Source organism: Camponotus floridanus, unplaced genomic scaffold (assembly GCF_003227725.1).
Source record: "Camponotus floridanus strain SB8 unplaced genomic scaffold, Cflo_v7.5 scaffold3, whole genome shotgun sequence".
Lineage (NCBI taxonomy): Eukaryota > Metazoa > Arthropoda > Insecta > Hymenoptera > Formicidae > Camponotus > Camponotus floridanus.
This window is the reverse complement of record NW_020229436.1, coordinates 1,948,653-1,974,509: the sequence shown is the minus strand read 5'-3', so window position 1 is coordinate 1,974,509 and position 25,857 is coordinate 1,948,653. Positions and strand designations below refer to the sequence as shown.

The 25,857-nt window shown below is 33.2% G+C and overlaps 2 protein-coding genes across 8 annotated transcripts; one reads left to right on the top strand and one right to left on the bottom strand.

The window, feature by feature from the left end:
- The first annotated feature begins 99 nt into the window (after positions 1-99).
- Positions 100-16,169, top strand: LOC105252122 (leucine-rich repeat extensin-like protein 5). Of its 2 annotated transcripts, XM_011259363.3 has the most exons (10): positions 100-244; positions 1,184-1,267; positions 2,101-2,189; positions 3,191-3,497; positions 8,073-8,238; positions 9,615-9,715; positions 11,604-11,683; positions 13,324-13,593; positions 13,900-14,034; positions 14,945-16,169. In XM_011259363.3, the coding sequence occupies exons 5-10, from the start codon at positions 8,114-8,116 to the stop codon at positions 15,221-15,223; spliced, it is 990 nt and encodes a 329-aa protein (XP_011257665.1). In that variant the 5' UTR covers positions 100-244; positions 1,184-1,267; positions 2,101-2,189; positions 3,191-3,497; positions 8,073-8,113; the 3' UTR covers positions 15,224-16,169. The 2 variants fall into 2 exon arrangements, with proteins under 2 accessions (XP_011257665.1, XP_011257666.1); XM_011259364.3 differs by lacking the exons at positions 100-244; positions 1,184-1,267; positions 2,101-2,189; positions 3,191-3,497; positions 8,073-8,238 and adding an exon at positions 8,847-9,033.
- On the bottom strand, positions 16,068-25,559 carry LOC105252123 (probable E3 ubiquitin-protein ligase HERC4). Of its 6 annotated transcripts, none has more exons than XM_011259367.3 (19): positions 25,374-25,559; positions 23,910-23,987; positions 23,097-23,283; positions 22,928-23,038; positions 22,708-22,830; positions 22,324-22,599; positions 22,055-22,206; positions 21,856-21,972; positions 21,406-21,666; positions 21,080-21,201; positions 20,719-20,887; positions 20,347-20,640; positions 19,852-20,031; positions 19,648-19,734; positions 19,384-19,569; positions 18,951-19,261; positions 18,709-18,858; positions 18,294-18,633; positions 16,068-18,204 (listed from the first exon to the last, which is right to left on the bottom strand). In XM_011259367.3, the coding sequence occupies exons 2-19, from the start codon at positions 23,910-23,912 to the stop codon at positions 18,052-18,054; spliced, it is 3,222 nt and encodes a 1,073-aa protein (XP_011257669.1). In that variant the 5' UTR covers positions 23,913-23,987; positions 25,374-25,559; the 3' UTR covers positions 16,068-18,051. The 6 variants fall into 6 exon arrangements, with proteins under 6 accessions (XP_011257669.1, XP_011257668.1, XP_011257670.1 ...); XM_011259366.3 differs by lacking the exon at positions 25,374-25,559 and adding an exon at positions 25,147-25,350; XM_011259368.3 differs by lacking the exon at positions 23,910-23,987.
- Between the last annotated feature and the right edge of the window lie 298 nt (positions 25,560-25,857).

Here is a 25,857-nt window from a genome sequence, read left to right as displayed (position 1 = left end):
AGAGACGCGCGTACGCGTTTGGAGGGAGACGGAGCGAGCGACAACGAAGGCGGCGGGGGGGGGAGCGGAACGCGTGGGGTGGGGGCGAGCGGAGAGGCAAATGGCGGCGCGTGGTCCTCGTACGCGCGGGAGTCGGTAAGGGCGATTGCGATTATTGATTTTCCATTCTTCCCAACGGCGGGAAATGCGAGCCTCGCCGACCTCACCCTTTTCGTCCGGCGCCGACTACGGGAATTCCTGCCCGGTAAGTGGCTTTTTCCTTCCTTTTTTTGACGTTTTTTCGGCATGCGTCGAAACGAGGAAACGGCCGGAAGGCGTATCCGAGGAAAATGAGCGTACGTGTTATGATTCCGTTTCCGGGTTCTTCGATGTAACGTAAGTATATCGACGACCGGGAGTTTAACCTGTTCTCTCTCTCTCTCTCTCTCTCTCTCTCTCTCTCTCTCTCTCTCTCTCTCTCTCCTCTCTCTCTCTCTCTCTCTCTCTCTCTCTCTCTCTCCTCTCTCTCTCTCTCTCTCTCTCTCTCTCTCTCTCTTTCTCTCTTTCGTTTTCTCTCGCCGGTGAAATATTTCATTGCCGATACGCAGATCCGGGTCCTCTTCGTTATCGAGCTTTATATTGAAAGTTAATTATTTGTCGATTTTTTTAAATTGAGTTTTTGTCGAAATAAACATTTATTCGTTATTGCAGCAAAACGCACGTAAATATCGTAGATTGTAGCCGCGGCGCAAAATAGAATTTTATAGAAATATAGATTGGAAAAGTAGAGGAAAAGGAAAGATTAAAAGAGAGAAAGAGAAATGATAAACTCGTACTTGGGTTATTTTTTTCGTCGCATTGTTTTCTACGTTGAAATATCTCTGTGCATTCGAAGATATTTTTTTGGATTTTATCTATTTTCGAAACAGAGTTTGCAAAAAGTGCTTTGAAAGGGAAAGCAAATGTTTTATTTGGAATATATTCTTTAAAAAAATCGCTTATAAAATGTTTCATAAAAGATACATTCAATTCGATAATTGAACGTAATTTAAAAGTATCCTTTTGACAAACTGATAATTAAAATTTTATTTATGCAATTGACATATGGTTTCGTCAACATAAAGTAATTAGGAAATTATATCGGTGTAATTAACTGAAGTAATTAAATTATTTCACGCTATGAAATTATATTGAAAATGTGCAGGAAATGACCATAGAAACATGGACAACAGTGACATGCAGCACAACTGGTTGCACGACTACAGGCGCCGATCTCTTTCCAAAGACGGTAAGGCAGAGATTAAAGTCATACAATAGAATGCAGCGATAATGTCGCAAGACAATAAATATGATTTCATTAGCAGCTTTCATATAATCGATATTATCGCAAGGGATAACATGATATTATACACACCGTTTATAATAATATTGCCATGATAACAAACGTCATCGAAGGGACACACGCGAAATTATAAAGCTCCTATATCAATGGATGTGTTGGAGTTATTAAATTTATGTTAAACTTAAACACTCGATCAATTTTGAAATTTGCTCCCGAGATAGTGTATTCTCAAATAGAAACTAGGTTCAAACATTCCTTGCGAACACCTGTTCCGGAAGTGAAGCATTTGATAAAAATATTTTTGGCTACATTGTGAAACACGAAAATGTTTCAACAAGCAATGTGTGGAAAATAACGTGATGAAAAAATACTCTATATTTATTTTTACAGATTTTGAAGACTTTTTTAATTTTAAGAAATATTTTATTTGCAATATTAATAATTGAATAATTAATATATCTTTTAAAAGTAACATGGTTTGATCTGAAATACATATTTTGGAAACTCTTTTATTATCAACTTACATTACATTTAGAAATGTGTTAAAATTTAATTTCATATTTAATTATTATTAAATTAAATTTAATATTTTATTAATATTTAATATTTAATATATTTTTAATTTAGTTTTAATTTTAATTTAATTTTATGCTTAAATGGCTAATACTTCATAAAATTCGATTAAAATTCTACTTAATTATTGATTGAGCTATTAATTTCCTCATAAACATAGATTATTATCTACCGATAGCATTATGATACTGATTGTAATTTTATAGGTGTTTATAGAAGCCGATTTAATAAACGTCGAATATTATAACAAAGTCAAAACAATGGAAATATTGCCTCGAAGAAATTGGAAAACAAGGTAAAGTACAACATGAAAACACTTTAGTTTGATTTATTTTTATTTTCATTAGCGAGATAGAGACACAAAGCGTACGATTTACCAGCTGTGAACGTTGGCACGTTTTCAATTCATGGCGTAGAATTGTCGACAAGATTGCACTAGATATTGCGAATACAGCTTATCGAATGTGGATAGACAATCGTATCTTTTGTCCTATTGCTGAATTCCACAGGGTAAGATAAAGAATGCTATCATTAGATATCGATCATTGAAAGATCTTTTGGAAAATAAGTACACATGAAGAAGATTAAATGTATAATAAGAGTTAATAATGCTTGTACAATATTAATTAATTTAACAAGTTAATTAGTAATGATAATTTTGAATAATAGAATCTATTTTTAAAATTTTTCTTTCTTTTTCCTTAATGTTTTCGATATTTGGTGAATTTCTTGGTAATTGCTAGGAAAGTTTCGTTTATTTTCTTCCACTTCGCTTCCGAAAAGCCTCGCACTTTGTCGGTAAAGTATTTTAATTGTGCATAAAATATGTAAATTGGCACGAATTTCTCATGTTACACTTGCGAAATATTCATAAATGGTTCATATATAAATGATTTACATTTCTCTCTTAACCCTTCTCTGCCAAGCTTCGAACTTGCATATTTTATGAGAACGCGATGCAAGAATACACAATATGATGCATAAATGTTTGATATTTTTATAAAAATATCAAATAAAAAAGGATGAAAAGAGAAAGAAAATCTGAAAAATTTAAGATATCCGTTGACATGTATTAGCTGATTTTGTATAAATTTATTTTGCAGAAATGCCAATAAAATTCAACATCACGCAATCTACATGCGATTTTATTATTGCGTCGTTTTCAGTTGAGTGTTTCGCGCAAAGAAATAAAAAAGAAAAGAAAAGAAATATCCAATTTCTCCTGATATATTTTTACTAAAAATAAATCCCGTACTCTCTTAATTATACTATTGACAACGTATTTCTGCTTTTCAGATTCGTAACATGACTTTTCGGAAACGAAATACGGGAAAACGCAGACGAGGCTTTCCCGCGATTGCCAGGAAATCCGCCGAATGCCACAAACATTAAAGAAAGAGAAAGAGAGGGAGAGCATCCTGAGTATCGAAAATAACCACGATGAGGGAAGAGGCAGGGAGCAGAACGAATTCGGCGGTTCCGGGTGAGGGAGGGGGCCGACGATGGTTGTCTTCTGCTGCTCTCCGGTGCTTTGACTTTTCCGAGAGTCCAGTGTGTTTCGCTACCCGAGGAACCCGTGTTCTCCACCTATATCAGCGCGAAGGTAGGTGCCGCGTTCACACATGTTGCATCACTCGTTGTCATTGATGCATTCCGCGGCGGAAAAATCCAAGGAAATGGAAGATACAGAAGGTCAGATGGAATAAAAAACGAAGAAAAAGTGGAAAATGTGGAAGATATAGATGATCCGGGAGGAGTGTGAAAAATTAAGAAAGATAATATGGAGAATATGAATAGGAAAAAAAAAGGAATAAAAAGGAATCTATATAATAAAATATAAAAATTGGAGAAAAATTAAGAAATGTAAAGCAAAAACAAAGGAAATTAATAAAGTAAAAAAGAAATATTTTAAATCTTTAGAAAAAATCGATAAGACTTTTAGATATTCTTTTCTATAGATTTTTCTTTTTCAAAAATTTATCAATCGCTGCTTTTTTATATAATTATTTAATTAAGTGACAAAATTTATATACTCAATTACCACCTTGGCACTCAACAGCCTAATTAAAAGTAGATCAAGTAATTAAGTTGTGATATTTATAAAGATTATTTATAGCAAAAAAGTCATTGACAGTTGCAATAAAGGTAATATGTTTTATATCAACAGTAATTTATAATCAAAATGATTTGATTATAGATTCATACATGTAATTATAAACACTGCTAACATTTCTTTGGAGAACTTTTAAATAACAATTTTAAGATTTGTGGATCGTGCATTGTAAGATTGTTGCATATTTTTAATTATATTTATTCCTTTTATTTATGGTACATAAAGCAGGTAGATAATCATTAATTTAATGAAATAGAGTGCAAAGTGTCATGACAACCTCGATATTTTACACTCTATTGTTGTATTAAATTAGAAATAGGGAACGGTTTAGAACTGTGAGTCAATAAGTCAGGAATGTATTGCCTGAAAACGCAGATTGCCAAAAACGAAATGTCTCGAATAACCTGTGATTTTTAGAATGAAGTGTTGATTGCAATTTGCATGACACGTTTTCGGCGCGCCGCCCTGTCTATTCGCAACATTCTGTAACTACCACAGATAAATTCGTTACAATTCGGACAGCCAAAAATTGTTATACGCGATGTTCGTATATTGTTGAAACAATGCACCAGAAATAGATGACACGTCGTGCGTCACATCGGTAAACAACGCAATGCGGAAAAATCATCACCCTCTTTTGATGCAATCGCGTCATGCGAAATTGTTACAATCATGTGTGTATCATGACTCTACAAAAAATAATAGAATTAAATTAATGGGTGTTCAATTATAAGTATATTATAGAATTTTCTTGCAGTGATTGACTTTAGAAAACATTTTTTTAACGATAACGATAAATTTTGATTAAATATTGGAGAATTAATATTACTATTTAATATAGAGTTTTATAAAAATATTCTATAAAAGTAAAATCTACTAATTGTTTTAAAAATTGCTGTTATTTATTATTCACTTACGATGAATTAATATTTATAATTCTATAGTGATTTAATTATTATTGAAAAATACTTACATTGTCATATTTATTCGATGCAATAGACTAATGCAATATTATATTAATAATCACTTGTTGATTATATCCAATATTTATTTTATTTAGAATAAAGGATAATTTTGAAGAATCGATTGTTTCGCGTTCAAAAAATATCGCGTTCAATTTTTATTCATGCGTGTCATAAATATTTTTTATTTATGACACGCATGAATAAAAATTGAACGCGATATTTTTTATTTATGACACGCATGAATAAAAATTGAACTTCCGATGAAACCGCAATATTGTCTAAATATGCAGTTTAGAATAGATGTGAGTTATGTAAAGAGAGAAGAAGCCTTGAGAATTTCGAAATATGCGAAAATAGTACCATGTATGTTTAGCTAATTATTGGCTGATGGAATTCGATTCTAAATTTTTGACATTCTTACATATTTAGTTTGTAAAAAACAATTAGAAAAAATTATAATTATGACAAATTGAAATCAATCTTTATTGAAATTAACCTTCGTTCTGTGTGAGCAAGCTTTTTTATTTTTATTTCACCTTGATATCAGTATTTTATATGATTCTAAATTAATGAAAATATTTAAAGAAATTACTGGTAACAATTTCATTAAACAACAATATCGATATATGTGCTATTATATTAAATCGATATGTATTTCATCATCGATCGATTTTTATTGTGACGTACGAGCTTTAATGTAATTCAATACGACCCGAAGGAGAGTGTGCTCCAAAGACCAGCTGGTAGGAAGAGGGAGAAGTAGAGATTTTGCGGACGATGTAGATATATTCGGAGGAATTTCTAGGCAAAAATAACCGTGGTATAGGCCACCGGTGGGTGCCCAGCAGAGACGTGTTAGTAAGAATTTGAGAGATTTTAGAGAGTTGAATAGATCCGCGACGAGATCGATTAAGCCAGAATATCAAAAAGTACTATCGAATCGCTAGAGGAGAGAAGAAAAGGTGATCATATGTAATTGTTCAATTTTTAGAAATTTTTAGACAGTCGTGACTAAAATATATAAATAATATACTTTATTCTATTAGAAACAAGAATTTTTCCAAAAGAATTTTTCAAACAGCACTATTTAAGAATGTTAGATAAAAAGGCAATAATAAAAAAATTGATAACAACAAATGTAACTATTTCGAAAATCAATTATAGTGATTATTTATATAAATAAGTTTTATAATTACATGTAAAAATTTAACGATAAAGAGACAAAAGCAAGAACAATCATTTATAGATAGATATAAATATGCTCAATATTATGAATAAAATAGTGCATACGCGAGATCAAAAGAAGAATCTATCAGAAATAGATCGCTGCGCTTTTGCAGCGAGAAGTGCTTAATTAATATTCACCAGTATCATTTTATTTTTTCCGTTAGAAAGATTCAATTAAAAATACAGAGTATTTCAAATATCACACAAATAGAATAAGTATATTTATACACTTCTAGAGTCTAATATAAGATGAAATATCTGTTTATAAAAAAATACCTAAAACCTCGATAAATTTAAACAGGAAACCTTGAGAAAAGATTTTGCGCATCGCATTGGATTTCGGAGCAATCCATATATATTTTCGAATACTTTCTTATACATCGTTGAATATATGCAAAATATTTACTACCAACAGAATACTTCATCTGCTGTAAATTGCATCTCCGAGTCTGCGAGTATTTTTCCTGGCTTTCGCAATAGACACGCGCATTAAATCTTGCCACGATGCGCGAAGAGGGATGTAAAATGTTTCGAAAGAAGCAACGCGGGGGTGATAAAGATGTCATTCGTGGGTCGATATCTTTTTTTACGATCCATTATATGACGCAATAAGTGCAATAAACAGAAACCATCCGGCGATTTCGCACACGTATGTCAGTGAACTCGCGACTGTCTGATCGCTATTGAAATCACCAGACTTGTTGCGACACCAATTTCAGAAATCATTAATAAATACTCACATCTTTTAAATTAAATTATAGGAAAATAAGAAAAACATATGTAAAGTATAAAATGTTTAAAATGTGCTTATTTTTTTAATATATCTACTAAGCATGCTACTTGATTTATGAAGAGAGAGGGAGAGAAGAAAGGGATGTAACTTTAAATTTTTCTCTTTAAAAAAATACGAGAATAGTTAGTCGAGAATAGGTCGCTGGATTTTATATGAGGAAAATATCGATTATTTTTCTCCAATTAAATACATAATACTTTTTCATATGCGTGCGCCCCTGCGTGAATTTCTTGGCACAAATCTGGGAATAATATCTCGCGTTGTAGCTGTAGAATCCGTCTCTTCAGGGTAAGATCAAGTAAGCAAACATTTTCGAACGATCGTTGAACGATCTTCTCAAGATGACCCAATTTCCGAAATTGCGCTTGCTCTTCAGCCTCGCACGATTTGCCATCGATTTGGAACATGATACGCGTGACTCACATGTCAAGGTAGAAATGTCATCGTTCATCATGTCACGTAAATTTCCGCGATAATCGCAACACGGCAGATTGATGACTGTAATTTTTCACAAAACGAAAAATTGTCCCTGTTATTTATTACCGCGCTTAATTTGCAGACGCATACGTAATCATTATTAGTAAGGCAGATGTTTGCGTTGTAAGGTTCTATAGACACGCGATTCGATATAGTGGATTTTGGCAGAATTCGCGTGCAAATAGCGCAGCGATGGCAAATAAATGATAATTTGCGTGTGGGATGCTTCAGAAAATAACGTCATACAATAAATAATGTTATTTTCTCTGGCTTTATATAAACGAGATAAAAAATATTTAGAACATCCTTTATCGTATTATCAGATCGTAACACTTTTATTCTATCATTTAACATTGATTAAGAATTATTTTTACATGACGATTATAAAATTTGGAAATAAAATTATGTAAATTAGAATTGGGGAATAGAATTATATAAAATCAATATGTTTTCATCAATGTATTTTTCTCCTGATCTTCTTATTTTATAAAAATACTTTTCAATTATCAGATTATTGTTGCAATTATAATTTTCAACATTTAAGAAATCTTTTAATATCCCTATATATTGCTCTCTCTTAAAAAAATATTTTTTATGTTGCAGTAATTAAAGAATAAATCTCTCTCGAGATTAAGGTATCAACCATGACCACCCAAAAGGCAAGATTTGTGAACAAGCAGTTCAATTCCCCCATTAATTTATATTCACCACAAGTGATACAGGAGACTCTAGATAGGCAGACTCAAGTTTTGGCTAACGGTGCAGTCGGGTAAGTTTGTTTTTCATGCGAAAAATACGAAAATAATTTAAACTTATTATTACACACACATCTTTAAAAATCCTCTCTATTAATTCTAGTTCAAACGACTTCTCAATAATTTTCTAATGACAAATATGTAAATTGTCACTCCTTAATATTATTTCAATTTTGTAATAAAATCATTTAAATATTATTATTTTAATATTATTTCAATTTAAATATTATTTCAACTACAATCAGTTTGATGAGGAAAAACATTGCACCGTCTTGTTTATCCCGATAACATCCCTCGACCTAATTCAAGAGACAAGAAGCGGACAGTAACCCCGATGCATCCTGCGAATCTTCACGATTGAGACTTGAATGACTCATGATACATGCTTTTACTGCCGAAACCGCCCGGTGAATCTAAAACTGGTCGACTTGACGCGACCACCTTGCGTCAATCATCGCGCATCAGCCTCCTCCGTCTTGCGGTCCACGTGTCTCGATCGCTCGGATCGGCGGCCGATGTCGGTCGCGCGACGACGCCGCGTGAATCAGCCGACGACGTCGATGCCGGTCGCGGTGTTGGTTATTTTCAGAGGGTCGAATCACCGGCGACGGTTAGAAATAAACGGCCGGAGAGGCCGGACTCTTGATCGCCGTCCTGCGCAAAGCCGACGGCTGCATCGCGTCTCTTCGTACTTGACTTAGTTTCGCGTTTGGTGAACCGCGGACGCGCCAGCTCGCCTCCGTCATCGTCATCGTCGCCAGCTATCTACGTCGCGTCGGGAACCTCGTCGAGATGATTGCCACGAGAAGGTGATGGTCATCGATTTTCACAAATTCTTAAGAATCGCGGAAAATGCATGAGAGACGCAGGGAATGCATTTCCTTTCGAATTTTCTCGAAAATTAATACGTTTCTACTTTTCGCAAGTGATCTTATTCGATTTGGCAGCTCTTCAACCCGCGGTTCTACGTCTGTTGGTTGTTGACAGCCAAAGACTTCCATTCAATGTTAATGTTCGACTTTCGTCAATGATGCATGAAACAATAGGTGGTCTGAGTAAAAGCGAAGCAAAGGGCAGAAGAAAAACATTCCTCTTATCTTTTATTACAAAAAAATTTTATATTTTGAAATATTTGCTTATAAATATAAGTTTTTTCATTCTATGTAAAATTTTACAATTTTTTATTTTCAAATTAATATCTTAACATCTTTACTATCATTCTCCATCTTTTTTCAAAGATATCGTGCCTCCTTTTATTTATATGTAGTTACCTGTGAACATTTATTTTGGAAAATGAATGCAAAATTATTTAGAGAACTGAATCTGAAGATTTATGCAACATTTGAAATTATTAATAAACCGAGCTTAAATATGATTTTTCTTCTTCCAGAATCGACTTCAATCAGTTAGCCAAGCCGGCGAACTTGCAGAATAGCGCGGTTTTACGTATGCTCGAAGAAGAAGAAACGAGGCAGCGCGGTGGTCAACCCGGTAAGTGAAGAAACATTTCTTAAAAAATAAAATTATGTATCCCTCGAAAATATATCCCTATGATTCAAGATTGTTTTAAAGTATTTTGATACTGAAATATTAAATTGAAGTTTACATTCGCTTGTTTGATAAATTTATAGGCTTTGTGATATACTAAGATTTATTGCATCAACGTAATAATTGTGATGACTCATAATAATGCAATTATCGCGAATATCAGCAACTCAATCACTGGCATCAGTTTCTTAAATTAATGCGGGTATGCAACACATTTTCAATTTAGCATGACATAGTCGTTACTCTTGTTATACCGCGAGCTTTGGCCGCGACTCAAAGACGTAAGTTCACCGGATTAGTAACACATTTTTGCAAAACACATGAGTCTCTCAGTGCGCAAACACCGAGCGTTATATTCGAGAAAGGCGGCCTTGTGGATACATCACATTAATTTCTTCCTGAAAATATCTGATTAGGAGAGAGAATTTATCATAGTCAAGTTTTTGAGATTCTGATCAATCCGCGGGATCAAGAAATGCAATAATTTTATTGGCTGAATAATTGCCAAGAAAGAGAAACATTAATCAAAAATTAATTTTTGAAAACAAAAAAGCGTACATTTATTATAATATTTTATTATATTTTATTATATTTGTTATCCTAACTCTAAAAAATTCCTTTTGTCACATATATAGCGTTTAAAAAGTAAGATAAAGTATAGATTTTTGTTGAGATAAATCTGGATCTTTCGACTTATTGTAAGATTATTGAGATATAGAGATCTCTCAGACATTTTTTATAACACGACCCTCTTCTAGGGCACGGTCTGCGTGTCGCTAATCGGGCACAATGTCGATTCCCCCACTCTTTGGCCGGTCACCAGGAAAGCTCTAAAATCGGTAGCCAGCTAGTTTTCGCGATAATGAAAGGTACAAGTGACTTCGCCATGGCGTTAGTAGTTGGCGGGTGTCCGTTTTGGCAGAGTCGTGTTCGTCTTCGCGATTCCGTGATTAAACCAGAAAATTCCACCTGGGAATCGAATCGGTATGTGACGTATAAAATCCAGGCGAATTTTATTAGCTGCCAGGAAGTATATTCGCACACTTTAACGCGATTAACGATGCGCGACTCCCCATATGGGTGTCGCAATGGTCATCCGTTGCGACACACTCGCGGTGCGGTCCAATCGATGTGTAAGAGCTGTCTAACATTAGGATTGTACGTCATTAAGTATTATTCCAGATAAAATAGTAAATGTTGACGGAAAAGTCATATAATAATATCGCTGAGATTATCGATGATCGTCGTGTAGTGCGATAAATGTTAGATCAAGTGCGTCGATAGGAATTGACGGCAGTTTATGGTAATGATATGATCATTATACATGTGATAGATGAGTCATACACACAATAATTTTGAGAATAATGATCGCATTTAAGTGAATATACTCGACATTAATAATTAATAGTATTAGTGACAAATAAATGGGTTACGTAATTTTTCGTTATCGATTGAAATCGATTATGTTTTACAACATATCTTAGAAATAATTTAGTAAAATTATAAAATAAAATTATCTTGGTATCGATTGACAACGTATACTTAAAAGTAAATGTTGATGTCAGAGAGAATATATTCGAATATTTATATTAATCTACAAAGACGTCAGTATCTAAAAATATATTATATCTCCATTATTTCGAAAATTGTTCAAAATTAAAATTTTTTTATAAAAAAAATACTCTTTAGTTAATTACTTTCATTAAGTTAATTATCAAGTTAATTTATGAAAACAGTTATATGTTATAAAATATGTCGTAAAAATGGAGAAAATTAATAAAAATTAGAACGGGTTTTGGCTCTGCAAATTTCTATTATTATCGTTTCTTAGGTCTCAAACGAGTAGCTTGGCCACCGCCTCCAGAAGATCAAGACTTCGACTACGTGGAGCAAACTCCAATTCAAGCGAAGGTAAGAAGATAAATGATTAAACTTGTTTACTTGTATATATTTCTACCTTCTATAGATATTCAAGTTTCTACGCATTTCGCGCTTTAATAAGGCGGTTATAAAAATTAATAAAAAATGATTAATATTAATTCTTAAATTTATTATCTTTTCTGTATATTGCAAAATTAACATATTTAAAATAATAAAAAAATAAAGATGATAAAATATCAATTAAAAAATTAACTTTCTCGTTATAACATGCTATTGATAGCAAAAATATATTCATAAAATCATTTTTAACACAATTTTCGCTGTCTTTTTTTTCATGTAACAACACATGTTACACATTTCACACGAAGAAGACAAATATAATCGTGCAAATTATTTTAAAAACATCCGATAAGACACGGACTCTTTATGAGAATGTTTATATGTTGTATGCATTTTTTTCATAATATTATTTATGTCCAATTAGTGCAATAGCTCCTCCTGCATCTTGCCATGCGTGTAGAGTGAATGCAACAATGTTTACGTGTTCCTTTTATGTACATTCGTTATCTGTGTGTATGCATATCAATCTTATTTTATTCGAGGCTGAGATGGAGAAAGCACTACATATATGTACATATAATATACAAAGTAATTTTGAATTAAGATAGCAAACTGATGTTTAAGAAGACTTGATAAAGTTGGAATTAATTTTAATTTAAAAAAAAAGTTTTTAATATTGCAATAATTAGCTTCAAAATTGGAAATTTATTATAATATACTCGTAAAATTATACAAATTAAATTTTTTACTAAATTTGTAATTAACACTATGTAAATTATGAATATCTTTCATTAATAGAAAAACTATATTGACATAAAGTGTTATTCTCCATCTTTGATTTTATTAATAAATTGGTGCACGCAGTGAATATCGATATCGTTAGAAAGATGAAAAAACGAAAACATCTAACATAAACACAGCTGGATTACTCTTGAATACATGAATCACCATATCGTTAGGATCGTTGAAGCAGGTCTACAGAATTATTTGCCGGAAGCCAAAAAGAGAAAAAATAAACAAATAAAATTGTTAAATCAGTGCATAATTGTTTTGATAAATCAAACGATACTTGGCTCGAGCGAATCGCGGTCAAATTTTACCAATTTTATCAATTTAAATAATCATTTCATAAACAATATATTTATAATTATATAATTATTAAAAATCATATTTGTATCTTATTGTTAAATCGATTACACATATTTGCGCAAAATTTTCACTCTTAATTTTTATAAAATATCAATTTAATGCATTTTATATATTTAATCTAGTTATTTGAAAATATTTATAAAGAAATAATTAAATAAAATATAATAAATTCATATTTTTAGAGGACGCAAAATCTATAAATAAATTTATATTGTACTTTGAATTGAAAACGAAATATAATAATAAAATCGGTATACGCGGCTTAAAAGTTAAAGTAGACAGAAGAGGATTTCAACATATCCTCTAAATCACTTGTAAATTACATTTCGGATATACATCGTCTCTCACAAATTCTTGTACAAAATAACGTACATTATTCCTCTCTTCATCGAGAAGAGACGCCAGATTAATTCGCGTGTTCGCTCGAGCCTGAACAGAATTATCTGTTTTCCTCTGGTAAGACCCGTGGATACGGTGATCTCGGCTCGTACCAGAGCAGTCCCACGTCAGGTCCATCACCCCAACCATCCTTGGTGATCGCACCGCAGAGCGCCGTCCCGTCATCCCCGTCACCGGTCAGTCCTGGCGGCACGCTTCTGCGACAACCATCGCACTTTCGACAACAACAGACGAATCTCAAGAGCTGGACGCCGGTGACACCCCCGGCGACTTCGCCGCTCCCGCACCAGCAGCATCCTCCGCTTCCGAGTCAACAGACCCAGCCTTGGCAGGTAAGTGATGTTCGCATGGATGTGATTGACGTGGTCCTCCGCAATTTTGGAAGAGCTGGGAATAGTTTTCGGTAAGAGAAACTGTGCGATGACATTGCGAGCACTTGCATTGGATGTGACAAATGGAACATGTGCGCGAAATCATCAGTTACGTGCAATTCGGATTCGGGGATGACGTGTCGTAAGAAAGATGTTTTTAACGAAGATTTGCAAGGTATTGCAAATGTATTGCAACTGATACAGATATTTTTGCGTGGGTTTAATAGACGATAGAGCGCGACGAAACTTATCCTCTTTGCGTTTCAGCAACACTCCCAGGATCCCTACGACCGAACACCACAGAAGCAACAGAATCAACCCGGTTATCAATCATCTGTTCCTGCGGCGTTCGAGGCACCACCCTCCACTATCATTCTTCGTCCTGAGCCACCTATCTCGCAGGTGAGAATCTAGAGGGGGGAGGGATCGAGAAGAATTTCATATTCGTGCCAAAAATAATATCTTTTAATAATTTTTTTAAAATACACATTTTTTAATTGTTTATTTCATTATTTTTTCATACAAACAATATTAATGATATATTTTCACGCAATTTAATACAATATTCGTATCCTATATTTTTCACACAAGTAATGCTTTGTGTAAAATGTAATGAAACAGTATAAGTTATAATTAATTCAGATATTTCTTTAGACACCTGAATCAGATATTTTGTATTACATTACAAAAATTCGGCAATGAACATGTTGATAAATGTGTTCAATATTATGTTACACATCTCCCACACAACTTTAATCTTAAAATCTAAAAATAATGCAGTAATATTATACGCGCCTTCTCAAACAGTGAAAACAGAATACGAAAACACGAAAGCTTCGAATAAACGAGAGAAGTAAAGTATACGCGAGTTGTCAGATGAAGTGATATGATATAATATTTTTGCGGAAGCCTTAGACTAGCGAGCCTTTGGCAGCATATCAGCCGTTAAATATTTCGGGCGTTCTTAGCATCGATTACACATAGCTCGTCTAAAATTTATCTAAGAATATCTCGCATCTCTAGCTATTCCTATAATCCGAGTCGACTTCAAAGAAGAATAATGTTTTCCACATTACTAACAAAAATGTTATTCTTTTAGATATTTCCGCGAGATCTCTAGTGTCTTATCCCAAGAATCGTGTGTTAAAAATAAATGAAGATGTAAAAATAAATATACTAAATCTTTTCCAATCGCGCGCACGCAAGAGAGATAATCTTCTTAAAAAAAAAATTTAATGTTATTTCATTTATTCAACATCTTCATTCTATCGATCTCTCTTAGTCTTCTATCGAAGTCTCTCTTAATTTTCAGATACCAGCACCGGTGTATCAGGCCCAACCTGCAGCAACCAAGGCTCCGGCAACAGGCAACATGCGAGGAGATCTAAAGTGGCCACCACCGACCATAAAAGCCCAGGTCGAGGCAGAAAACCGAGCCAGGATAGAACTCGCAAAGGGCCCGGCTTTTAGGCCTCGTCGAGTGAACAAGGACTATAGCAGTTTCTTCGCACAACATGCTCTGAACAGTAACTACCCGGGCTACCGAGCACCGCCGGGTACCCAGTACTTCACACCGGCTTATCAACATTAGTAAATATTTCGTTTTGAACAACGAGCACGAAGCATTGTCCTGAGTTTCTCGTCAAATGGGATCGAGTGTTCCGATTACAAGTGCTTTCAAAGTTACCGAGATGCTCAGGATCGCTGTTCGCCGATCTTCCAAGATCCCGAGAAATCAGGGAAGCGCACGAAGAATGATTTAAATTTTAAAAAAATTTAAGCGTGAAAAATTGCGATGTTGCTTTTTTTCATATTTGGGCCACAAATCTGCGCACAAGATACTGTGCTGTTGCTCTTTCAGAATGTGGCCCAGACACTAAAAAATCTCGCTTATAATACTTCATGCGCTTCTCGGTTTTCGAGAAAAAAATTTCCAATCCGGTTTTCGAACTTTTACGAGTCTGTACATACAGAGACTGATTCTCGGTTTTCTTTCGTCTTTGTGGGGTAATAAGAGTTTCTGTATAGTAAATTAATAATTACTATACAAAAATCTAATTTGTATCTTACGGCATTCGGTTTATTATCCGGGCATCATCGTTCAGAGATTTCCAGATTCATATCACGTTTTCCTTTTTTCATCCATAATTGAAAAAGAGTCTTTAAATGTATTTATATCCTTAACGAAAAATAATAGAAGATAATTTAAAAATGTTATTTTACATCTTTTCTCTTTTTTTTTCGTGCGGGATTGTTTTTATCTTTTTCCACAATTTAGAAATTTTTGCTTGCGTAAACGTGTCTCCAGTTTGGAAATTTCTGATCTGAACAAATTCAATGTTGTGATAGAATTAAAATGTTGCAAACAAGTTTATAAAACTAACGCTTGCCATAAGAATAAAAAAAGTGGCGGATCATAAACAATCGCTTAAATATTTCGAGTGATAGCGACAGAGATTGTACTTTTATTCCAAAGACAATATGACGATACGGAGAATATATAATAACGAACGTCACGAATATAGAAAAATTTGCGAAATAAACGATCGAAGAAAAATTATGCGAAAGATAACGTATTAAGAAGTATCATCTATACTGAAGTGCGATACACTTTGTAATTTATCGTGATGGTCTGCCCGTTAACTAACCGACGAATAATTTTTAATAATGTAATATATCGATGTGAATAAATAAAAATCAATTTATGCTAGATAAAAGTGCCAATAACTACCATCATATATTGTAATATGATGTAACATCGGTGTATATATAAATCAAACTTTACGAAATTTATATAATGAAAGTGGATATACATAACGATAAACTTTATTTTCTCGCTTGCTTCATAGATAATACAAGAAACGCATCTAAATATCAACAGTTTACAAAATATTTCATATGCATTCATATGGAATTTTCAAAGAATACAGCTCGAATGTGCTGTATTATTGAAATGGTCTAAATCTTGTCCATCAAAAAATGCATCGCAAAAGACAAACTTAAAAAATATATTCTGATTATAAATAAATGCTTCTCCTTCAGCGCGGTGCATACTATTTTATCACAAACATCATAATCGGAGTTGCTAATTTTATTATCCATGCACTTCTCTTTTTAATACATATAAAATATTACGTGTATACACAAGCTCGAAAATACACTCTCAAATAAATAACGTACAAGCTGATATTAAATATAGAATTTTCGAAAAGTTGTGAAAACTTGTCAGCGTGGTTGTTACGTTAAAAAAATTCTCATTAAATTGCTAAGCGACATTCCCTGAGTATCGTGTCCCTTTTTAACTAAAATACATTATTGAAGCACATTTACAAATTAGTATTTCAAGTTTCTTTTCAAAATTATCAATTTCCTAGCAAATTATATATACGGTATATTACGGTACGTATATATGGTATATTTAGGGTGTCCCAAAACTCATAATCAATCTTTCAAAGACAGATTCCTGGGATCATTTGGAGACAATTTTTCCTCAGCAAAAATGTCGAAGGCCATCATTTTTTGCATGTTCCCGATTTTTGTCATCATATCTTTGCAATTAAGTCTTAAATTAAAATTCAACTAAAGTAAACTTTATTTAAAATTAATCGAAGAATGTGATTTTGTTAATTTTATTTCTATAAAGCTTAGTTTACGAAAAACTCCTTATTTCTAATCACTAATAATTCGAAAATTATTAGTGCCTCGACATTTTTGTTGAGGAAAAATCGTCTTCAGATGATCCCAGGAATCTGTTTTTGAAAAATTAATTATGAGTTTCGGGACACCCTGTATATTAAAGTTCTTTTATAATATTAATGGCTTTCCGTATGCAAGTAAAACATAATTGTTCTATTATACATAATCTTTACAAATTTAACGAAACTTAATCAGTTCTATTATATCATACAGTCTATTAATATTAATAGTTTGATAAAATAAAAAACAGTAATTTAAATCCGAGTGCCGGTTTAATAGCTGAATGTTTTTATTTGAGCAAAAGGTTTAAAAATTTTATTTTATTTTTAAACTTGTTTACTTCGTAAGTCATCGACGAGTCGATATCACAATAGAAAATTGTTTCCCAGATTTTAATTTTGTATATATTTTCTCGATTTTGTTATGTACTGGGATATATTATATTGTATTATTGATTGATGAGTTTAGACATGTACTATAACAAAAATATGGAATCCGTTTTTCTTCAATTATCTTTAATTAGACATTGAAGAAAAAATCAAAGCAACAGATTGATGCATCATCAACACAATTATGCATCAATAAGTAACTTGTTATTTTTCATGAATATTCAATTTTTATCAATTTTATAATTTGTAATTTCATATGCAAATAGAAAGTTAATAATTGTACAATTATATATGAGTCATGAAAAAGGCTTTATATCATTTATGTCTTTTGTTTTCACACAAGCGAAAATCCTTGATTATGCTGGATAGCTTGCAGCAACTTATATTTCAATCTTTCGCGTGTTTGATAACGTGGCAAGTCGAGTAAATTGAAGCATGTGTGCGCAGCAGGCAAGAAACGTTCATCGGACATCGGTTGTATCGTTATCTATAACAAAAAAAATTATCAAATGATAAATTAATTTTTGATTTACAAAGATTTTGTAGTTATATGTATCGATTTGATGTTTTTCGTACCTTAATAGCTTTCATACCCTGTATAGGTATTCTGTCACTGCCTGTTAAGAAAAGTAAAAATTTTTTCTTCTCTTCTAATGGCAATTCGTGAAAAACTTGCCAGAAAAGCACAATAGTAGGATCGCTTTTGGTATAACTCTCTTTATAAGCAGCATTCTTCTCTAATTCTTCCCAATCATAATTTTGATTGCCGATTACCAACGCCATCAATTCGTGACTATGAAAGAGTTCTAACACTCTTCCTCCACACACTTTATGAAAACCCTTGTGAAATGCTTTGAACTGTGATTCCACAGATTTGTTCAGTATATAGTCTATGTAGAGATTCACATATTGTTGCCTACATAGACAAAAATAGTAATATCTTTCACATTTTTATCAATGCTATTAGAGATAATGTGTAATGCTTACGTACTTATTTTTTAATGTTACAGAAACTTTGCTACCACCAGGTATCAAATCGAAACTTTTCTGCTCGCCGAATACTTCTCTAGTTATCTCGAAATTCAAACAAAATACTTCTTCAAAGTCTGATTCGTTGTAATCAAGAATACTCTGCATACTTCTGCAATTATAATTTGTACACTTGTTAACGTGTTTTCAATTTATAGGATCAATAATTCTGGGATGAACAATGTGAAACAATGTATAACATACTTAGCTATTACAGGTGACATATCCTTGATGTCGTTTAATCCGACTGATTCACCCAATAGTTTCTTATACAAGGCCAATGGGAATGGTAAGTCAATGATTATGAAATTATAAATAGCTAAGCCACAAAGAAGGCCGATTAAGAAATACATAACTTCATCCTCCAACGAATCCGAGCTAAACCAGATTGTCCTTGTCTCTTCGTATTCTTTAAACATGCCGTACTTAGGATCGAGAATTTCTCGCAGAAGAAGCATGAAAAATTCTTTTTTCACACCGCCTACATCTTCGGCTTCCTCGTTGTGAAATTTAACCTGAAAGAATATGAATACAACCATGCAATTATATATATAGGTTCTTAAAATCTTTAGAGTCAAAATGTTTGAACCTTGAAAGATGCACTTAATTATCTGGATTTAGAGAGTGAGATACTTACTCTAAGTGGTTTTTTCAATTCACTAGAATCATACTGAGATAACTGTGTTAGAGTATCTTGGACTATATCATTCCGTGATACATTCAGTATTACAAATTGATTATAATGTTGAGGATTTGCACTAGCCAAACCAAACATTATATCTCTTACAGCCCGTGATACTGCTTCATGCATTGCAGATTGCATCTAATGTAAATACAATATATTTTAAAATATATTTTAAAATACAATTATTTCTCAAAAACTTGTACTATTTTTTTATACCTGTATAGCTTGATCTGTTTCGAGCAATGTAGTTTTTGCTTCAGCATCAAATAGAAAAGGATAATTGCAAAAGTATATTTTACGATACTGAAAAAAATGCAAAAATTATCAATGCGCAGCAATATATTTATATTATTCTCTTATAATTTACTCTGTACATGTGGATTAAGAAACTCGCTATGATAATCTAGAGATGAAACTTACATAAGACCGATCTTCTTCCGACATCCACATGAGGTAATCGCGGTTGATATCTATATGTTCCGATAATTCTGGCAAGTGAAATGTCTCATAGGGTACTCTTATACCAGCTACTATATTTAATCTATATAGTAATTGTAACAGTTCTAGAACAGCTTTTAGATTTTCATTCCACGAAACAGTCTATAAAAAATACAAGTATATTATTATCAAAATATTATTACAATATATATAGGAGATTTCTTTCTTTTTTCTAATAATATTTTGAAATTTTTCCATAAAATATTCTATTATTTTGTAATACTGAACTTTTCTTTTATCAAAATACTACTAACAAAAGTGTATCAGTTTTATTGCATTTATATTATAATTTTGAAGAGACCGCAGCATAAGTTAAGAGCCTTGTTAAGAAAAAATTCTTGAAAATTTCAAAAATTGAAAAACAATCTTTGATAGTTTCTGCGTGTCATCATTTGCATTATTTCTACATATAATTACCTTGTTCGATGTCGATTGCTCCACAATGTGCAGCACAGTGGATTTATAAATCCTCACTAGTCTTTCAAAATAGTATGCCGAAGCATATGAGCTCCACCATATGCTCACAACTTTGTAAGCCTCCGCTTTCAGTTTTAACACTGCTTTACAGAACGGTATCTGTAGAGAACTGTAGTTTGATAGATTTGCAAAGCGATGATACAATGGTAACGTTAAGTACACTCTCAAAGACTCAACGTCGGGCGGAGAATCGACGAACGATGGCATCAGACTTTCAATTACACATGTAAAAATCTGAAATGAAAGAATATGTCATTTAATATTATTCAACAGACTAAGTATACTTTGTACATTATACAGCTTGAATCATACCAATTCTTGAATCGTATTATTCTCCAATTCTGAGATAATTCCGAATAATCTAATCGCGCGGTCAAGATCGACTCCATGATTTTTGCTCGAACAACCGTAATGCTTATCATTATCAAGTAAAAAAGATGCATTTATACATGCCTGACTTTTGAATACAGTTTCTAGATAACTGAAAACATTGATAAATAATTGAAATTCATGTAAGTGAAATTACAGCACAAATCATTTAAATTAGAGTTGTGTAATCTGATATTACACGAGAGTAAAGAAAAAATGCGAGCGAATGTTTGCTCGTGGATGTATAGTTAAATTTTTGTTAGATCATACAATTTTTTAAATTAAAGTACAATATTCCACTCACGTCATTAATTCATGATTAACTTGTGAGTCTGCTGGGACCCTTTGACAGTCAGCTAGCTTTTCCTCCGTCACTGTAAGAATTTGGGATCCTAATATTCTACAGTCATCTGGTTCTATATTATCCTGTAGATATTTAAGCAAAAGTAATATCCCGTGTATTATTACAGAAACGACGCGAGATTCAATATTTTACTGTGCGCTCCATCTTTCTCTTTTTTTTGTAAATATCACAAAATAAAAAATAGTTAATTTAAACTTGAAAGTTTGGAAGAGATAAATTAATAAAAAACCGCGTAAAAACACACGAGATGATGAGAAAACACACACTTCTCTTGCGGTAATTGTAGCAAAACAATGATCACCGCCGCTGAAAATGTGTCTAACGACACAATCGATTTGTGGGCTATGGTACAAGTCGAACTTCATCGATGATCCGCTCGCCGAGGACCATGGTCCCAGTACGACTAGTGGCGTTGTCGCACTTCGAGAGGCGCGATTACCTAATTGTCCAGCACCTCCTAGACCCCATGCGTAAACTCTACCTCTAGATGGTACTAAGGCAAGTGTGTGTCTTTTACCACAGGATATCTAAACAATGTAATATATAAAATATATATTAATATACATAATGTAATGTATAAAATATGTATATAATAGTATATGTAATTGTTTAATATATAATAATATAAATTATGTAATTAAAATTAATACGATTTAATTACACAGGAAATATAGTAAATGTATTATAATCCAATATTTTTTGTATTTATAACTTACTTGTGTTACCGTGCTACCCATTAATTCCATAACTTGTCGCGGCAAGATTTCGTTCATACCATTTCCATGACCTAATTGACCATACATTCCAGCACCACAAGTAAACACTCCACCATCCTAAAATATTCACAGAGATAATAAGTTTTTATATTAAGATTTATATATTTTCAAAATATAATATTAAATGAATAAAATTTACCAATGTCAAAAACACAGAGAACTCCTCACCGCACGCTGCATAACATACTTTTGCGTTTCTTAAAGTACGTAATTGGCAAGGCACAATTCTCTGTTGTGTATCATTTAATCCCAATTGGCCGAAAGTATTTCGACCCCATGCAAATACAACTCCTGTCCGAGAAAACAATGAATAATATTATTGATGCATTTAAATAAATGTTGAAATCGAATGATGTGGAGAAAGATTCGATTTTTTAATTTTATGCTCATGTAATAATAAAAACTCGCCTGATTTTGATATAACTACAGTATGATATCCTCCACATGCAATAAATGCAATTGGTACAGCAGCTAAAGTAATAATTCTTTTTGGTTTTATTTCAGTAACTGTATGGGATCCTATTCCTAGTTGTCCCTCTCTATTACTACCCCATGAATATAATTCTCCATCATTAGTCAGAGCAATTGAATGCTCTATACCACACGCAATCTGTACTATCACGCTTGTACCCAATGCTTTTACCATACGTGGTGTACGTTCTGTACAATCGACACTATTTAAACCTGTAGGACAATAAATAAGTTATAATTATTATATTTATAATTTTAAGACATTAAAAATGTTATTCCAACGTTTATATCAGTATATAAAATTATAAACAAATATATTACCTAGTTGACCTTTCATATTACATCCCCAACTAAAAAGTTGTCCCCATTCGTTCACAGCCAAAGTATGACAACTGCCACAAGCTATTTTCTTGAATACAAATGCATCCAGGCCAGGTATCAGTTCTATTTTAGCAAAAATTGATACAAAATTTTTCAATCTCTTGGAAATATTATACATCATTTAATTGAAAATTTTTATTGTTAAAAAAAATATACTCACGCAATCTTTTCCTTGCCTTTTCGTGACCAAGTTGTCCATAATCATTATTACCACAAGAATACACTTGCCCATCATTTGTAATGGTTACAGTATAATTTTCTCCACATGCAACTAAAAATTGAATTTTAAAAATTTTGCATATTCTGATAAGTTTATTCAAGAATCTTACTTTGTTCAACTTCATTAGCTTTTGCAAAATCCACTTGCCGAGGCATAAAAATATTCTCATCTTCAATTCCACCCAGTCCCAACTCTCCATGTATAGTACTGCCCCAACAAAACATTTTCTTGCAAATTTTGAGTCGTTTTGCTGCTATATTACTTTCATTCGTTGAATATCTTTTTGACTTGTTTTCCTATATTAACAGATATATGTTTCACATTAATTTACATTATTAAATTTGCATCAAATGACTATGTATAATGCCAGATTATATATGTATCAATTATTCAATCTAAAAAACATCAAATTAATTACGAGATAATGTGGAATTTGTTATTATTTATTTCCTTATTATTAGTAAGTAAACATTTTCCAAATTGAAATAAATCGAATTTTTAGTTTATTAATAATAAATATTTATTAATATAGAGATGTATACATCTTAATATTTATATATTTTATATAAATCCATTAAATATTGAGATATTTTATTTTAACACTGTGTATTAAACATGCCAATAAATTAATCGACGGAAATTTCTTGTATATTCCGTTTTTAATTAATTGTCAATATAAATATATCTAAAAATGCATTGATATATTTATCACACTCTCAAATTACTCAGTTTGTCCCTTGAAACAAATAAAAAAAAAATTAATAAATATCTCTGATGTTCACTGATGCTTTTTTTTCAGTAACACGTGGCACCATCAAAAATCATAGTGTCACCTTAAACGAATCATCCGTAGGGGAAAGAAAACCGAGCATACTTAAAAAGAGGACATTACGCCGGGAAAAGAATAGTGTCAGCGACTAACCATATTTATCTGTATCTCTCATAAAAGCGTCAGGCTTGCGGGCGGGACATGTTATTTACGTGAGACGCGTGGTACGTCCTAAAAATAATAATTCCTTTGTAGCGGCAACTTCGATTCGGACTGGCAATCGTGTCGGAGTCGGGGACAATCAAATTGTGGCGGCCACGAGGACGCCGCGACGTTTATCGCTATCTGCACATCGCATCGTGAACCTCACATTCGCGGAAATACCATAGAATTTCTGACTGCAAATTCCCCTTATCACCGGGCAAATCCAAGACCTGGAGACGCGTATCTTTTATCTCGCGCGTATTTATATATACTGACGCGAGTGACGTAACGAAAGGACAAAATTTGGAGATGCGCTCGGACACTTGGTACAACTGAGAGGGAGAGGTTAATCCACAGACCTCTTGTATATATGTGTTGGACTATATCACACGACCATCTCATGTCTCACATGGTAAGATGTGAGACAACTATTTACAATTGGGTGGAATTTATTACCGGGTATCGCAGAATTTGATGACATGCCACTTGATAAGACAATTAATGTAAAAACAATTATCAACACTTATATGTACTTGCTCGATTGTAAATGGTTGTCCTGCTTCAATTTAACATCTATCAACCTACTATGAATAACATAAAAGTCTGTGGATTAATTCGAATGTTCTCGCACACGAGTCATGTGCTGTCATTCGAAGATTCTAGAGTGGACTGCCTCTCTTCTGCCATAGCACCAAAATTTACCGGTTTTCTATAACGTATTTAAAGAGATAAATAAGTCAAATAAAAGACGACACGATCGAGAGATGTTTCTTTTCGGGACAATTTATTCCTTTTTGAAACATGATGCAAACAAACGATTATATTTCATGAATATTTCATGCGCGAGCTGAATCTTTCGTAATCATTCGTGACGTTTGACGGTTCTAGAACGAGGAATGACACTGCGCGAATATCGAGTGCATCAGACTGTCTTCGACAGATAATTTTTTTCCCTCTTTTTTTTTCAACGAAATCGAATCTTCCGACATCGCAGCCGAACTTGTCCTTCAGTCGGGAAAATTAATTATTTATTATCAATGCGAAAGTTTAACACGTAAATTACGGAGAAAAAAAGGAATCGATCAAAATTCGAATATCTTCCCCGATTGCCTCGAAGTAAGACGCAGATAAGGCGAACTATCACCGACTCGAAGTTGGCCGGATTTTAGCTGTCACAGTACCTTACCTGAACTCTTTTCCGCGGCAATGGTTAGGTTATCGTGTCATCGCACGACGAGTTGGACGTTTCACGAGACGACGACGATCGAACGGCCTCGCGCGCGAGCGAGATGAAAGGAGCCGGAGGAACGCGACGTCTCCGATGTAGCATAACGAGGGAACAGAGTGCGTAATTCGATTCCTCTATCAAGACCTCGTTAAGGTTACGCGCTGCGTGTCGCTGCTTTCACTTACATGTTCGCTCGATCTTCATCAGCCTCGTCGAAGACAGAGCGACACGATCGAGTCGGTCACGTCGAGCGTTTGTGACAGTCGCATATTATCTTCGTCTCCAACGATCTAACGTGCACTTAAACCGGTACGTTGATACAGATACAGACACTGTGTTCATCGCGCGAGGTATATGTATATTGCATGTATATCGAATATGTGTAGTGTATATATAGTATATATAGTCTTTTTTTTCATTCGCGAGTCTCTTTCTTGACAACCGTGGCGCAAGAAAGTAAGGTAGACCGGCAGAGATACCTTAAATGAGTGCATCGACTTGGTTCGCTAGTGACGTTTTTGTCGAGTTTCGTTTACCAACAATGCGATTTAATCTTATCTCATTACACGCTTCTCTGTTTTAAAAGATCCTCTGCTCTGATACGAGAACTCTGTTGTAGAAGGTAGAACTTGTACGATTGTTAAGAAAACATAGGTTTATATGGCACGT

Bases quoted from the DNA above. Each gene is read 5' to 3' on its own strand.
- LOC105252122 (XM_011259363.3), top strand. From the start codon at position 8,114: ATGACCACCCAAAAGGCAAGATTTGTGAACAAGCAGTTCAATTCCCCC. The intron at 9,716-11,603 runs GTAAGTGAAGAA...ATCGTTTCTTAG, and splicing joins GCAGCGCGGTGGTCAACCCG to GTCTCAAACGAGTAGCTTGG. The intron at 13,594-13,899 runs GTAAGTGATGTT...TTTGCGTTTCAG, and splicing joins AACAGACCCAGCCTTGGCAG to CAACACTCCCAGGATCCCTA.
- LOC105252123 (XM_011259367.3), bottom strand. The intron at 23,039-23,096 runs GTAAGATTCTTG...TTCAATTTTTAG, and splicing joins AGCTAATGAAGTTGAACAAA to TTGCATGTGGAGAAAATTAT. The intron at 22,600-22,707 runs GTAATATATTTG...ATTGTCCTACAG, and splicing joins TAATATGAAAGGTCAACTAG to GTTTAAATAGTGTCGATTGT.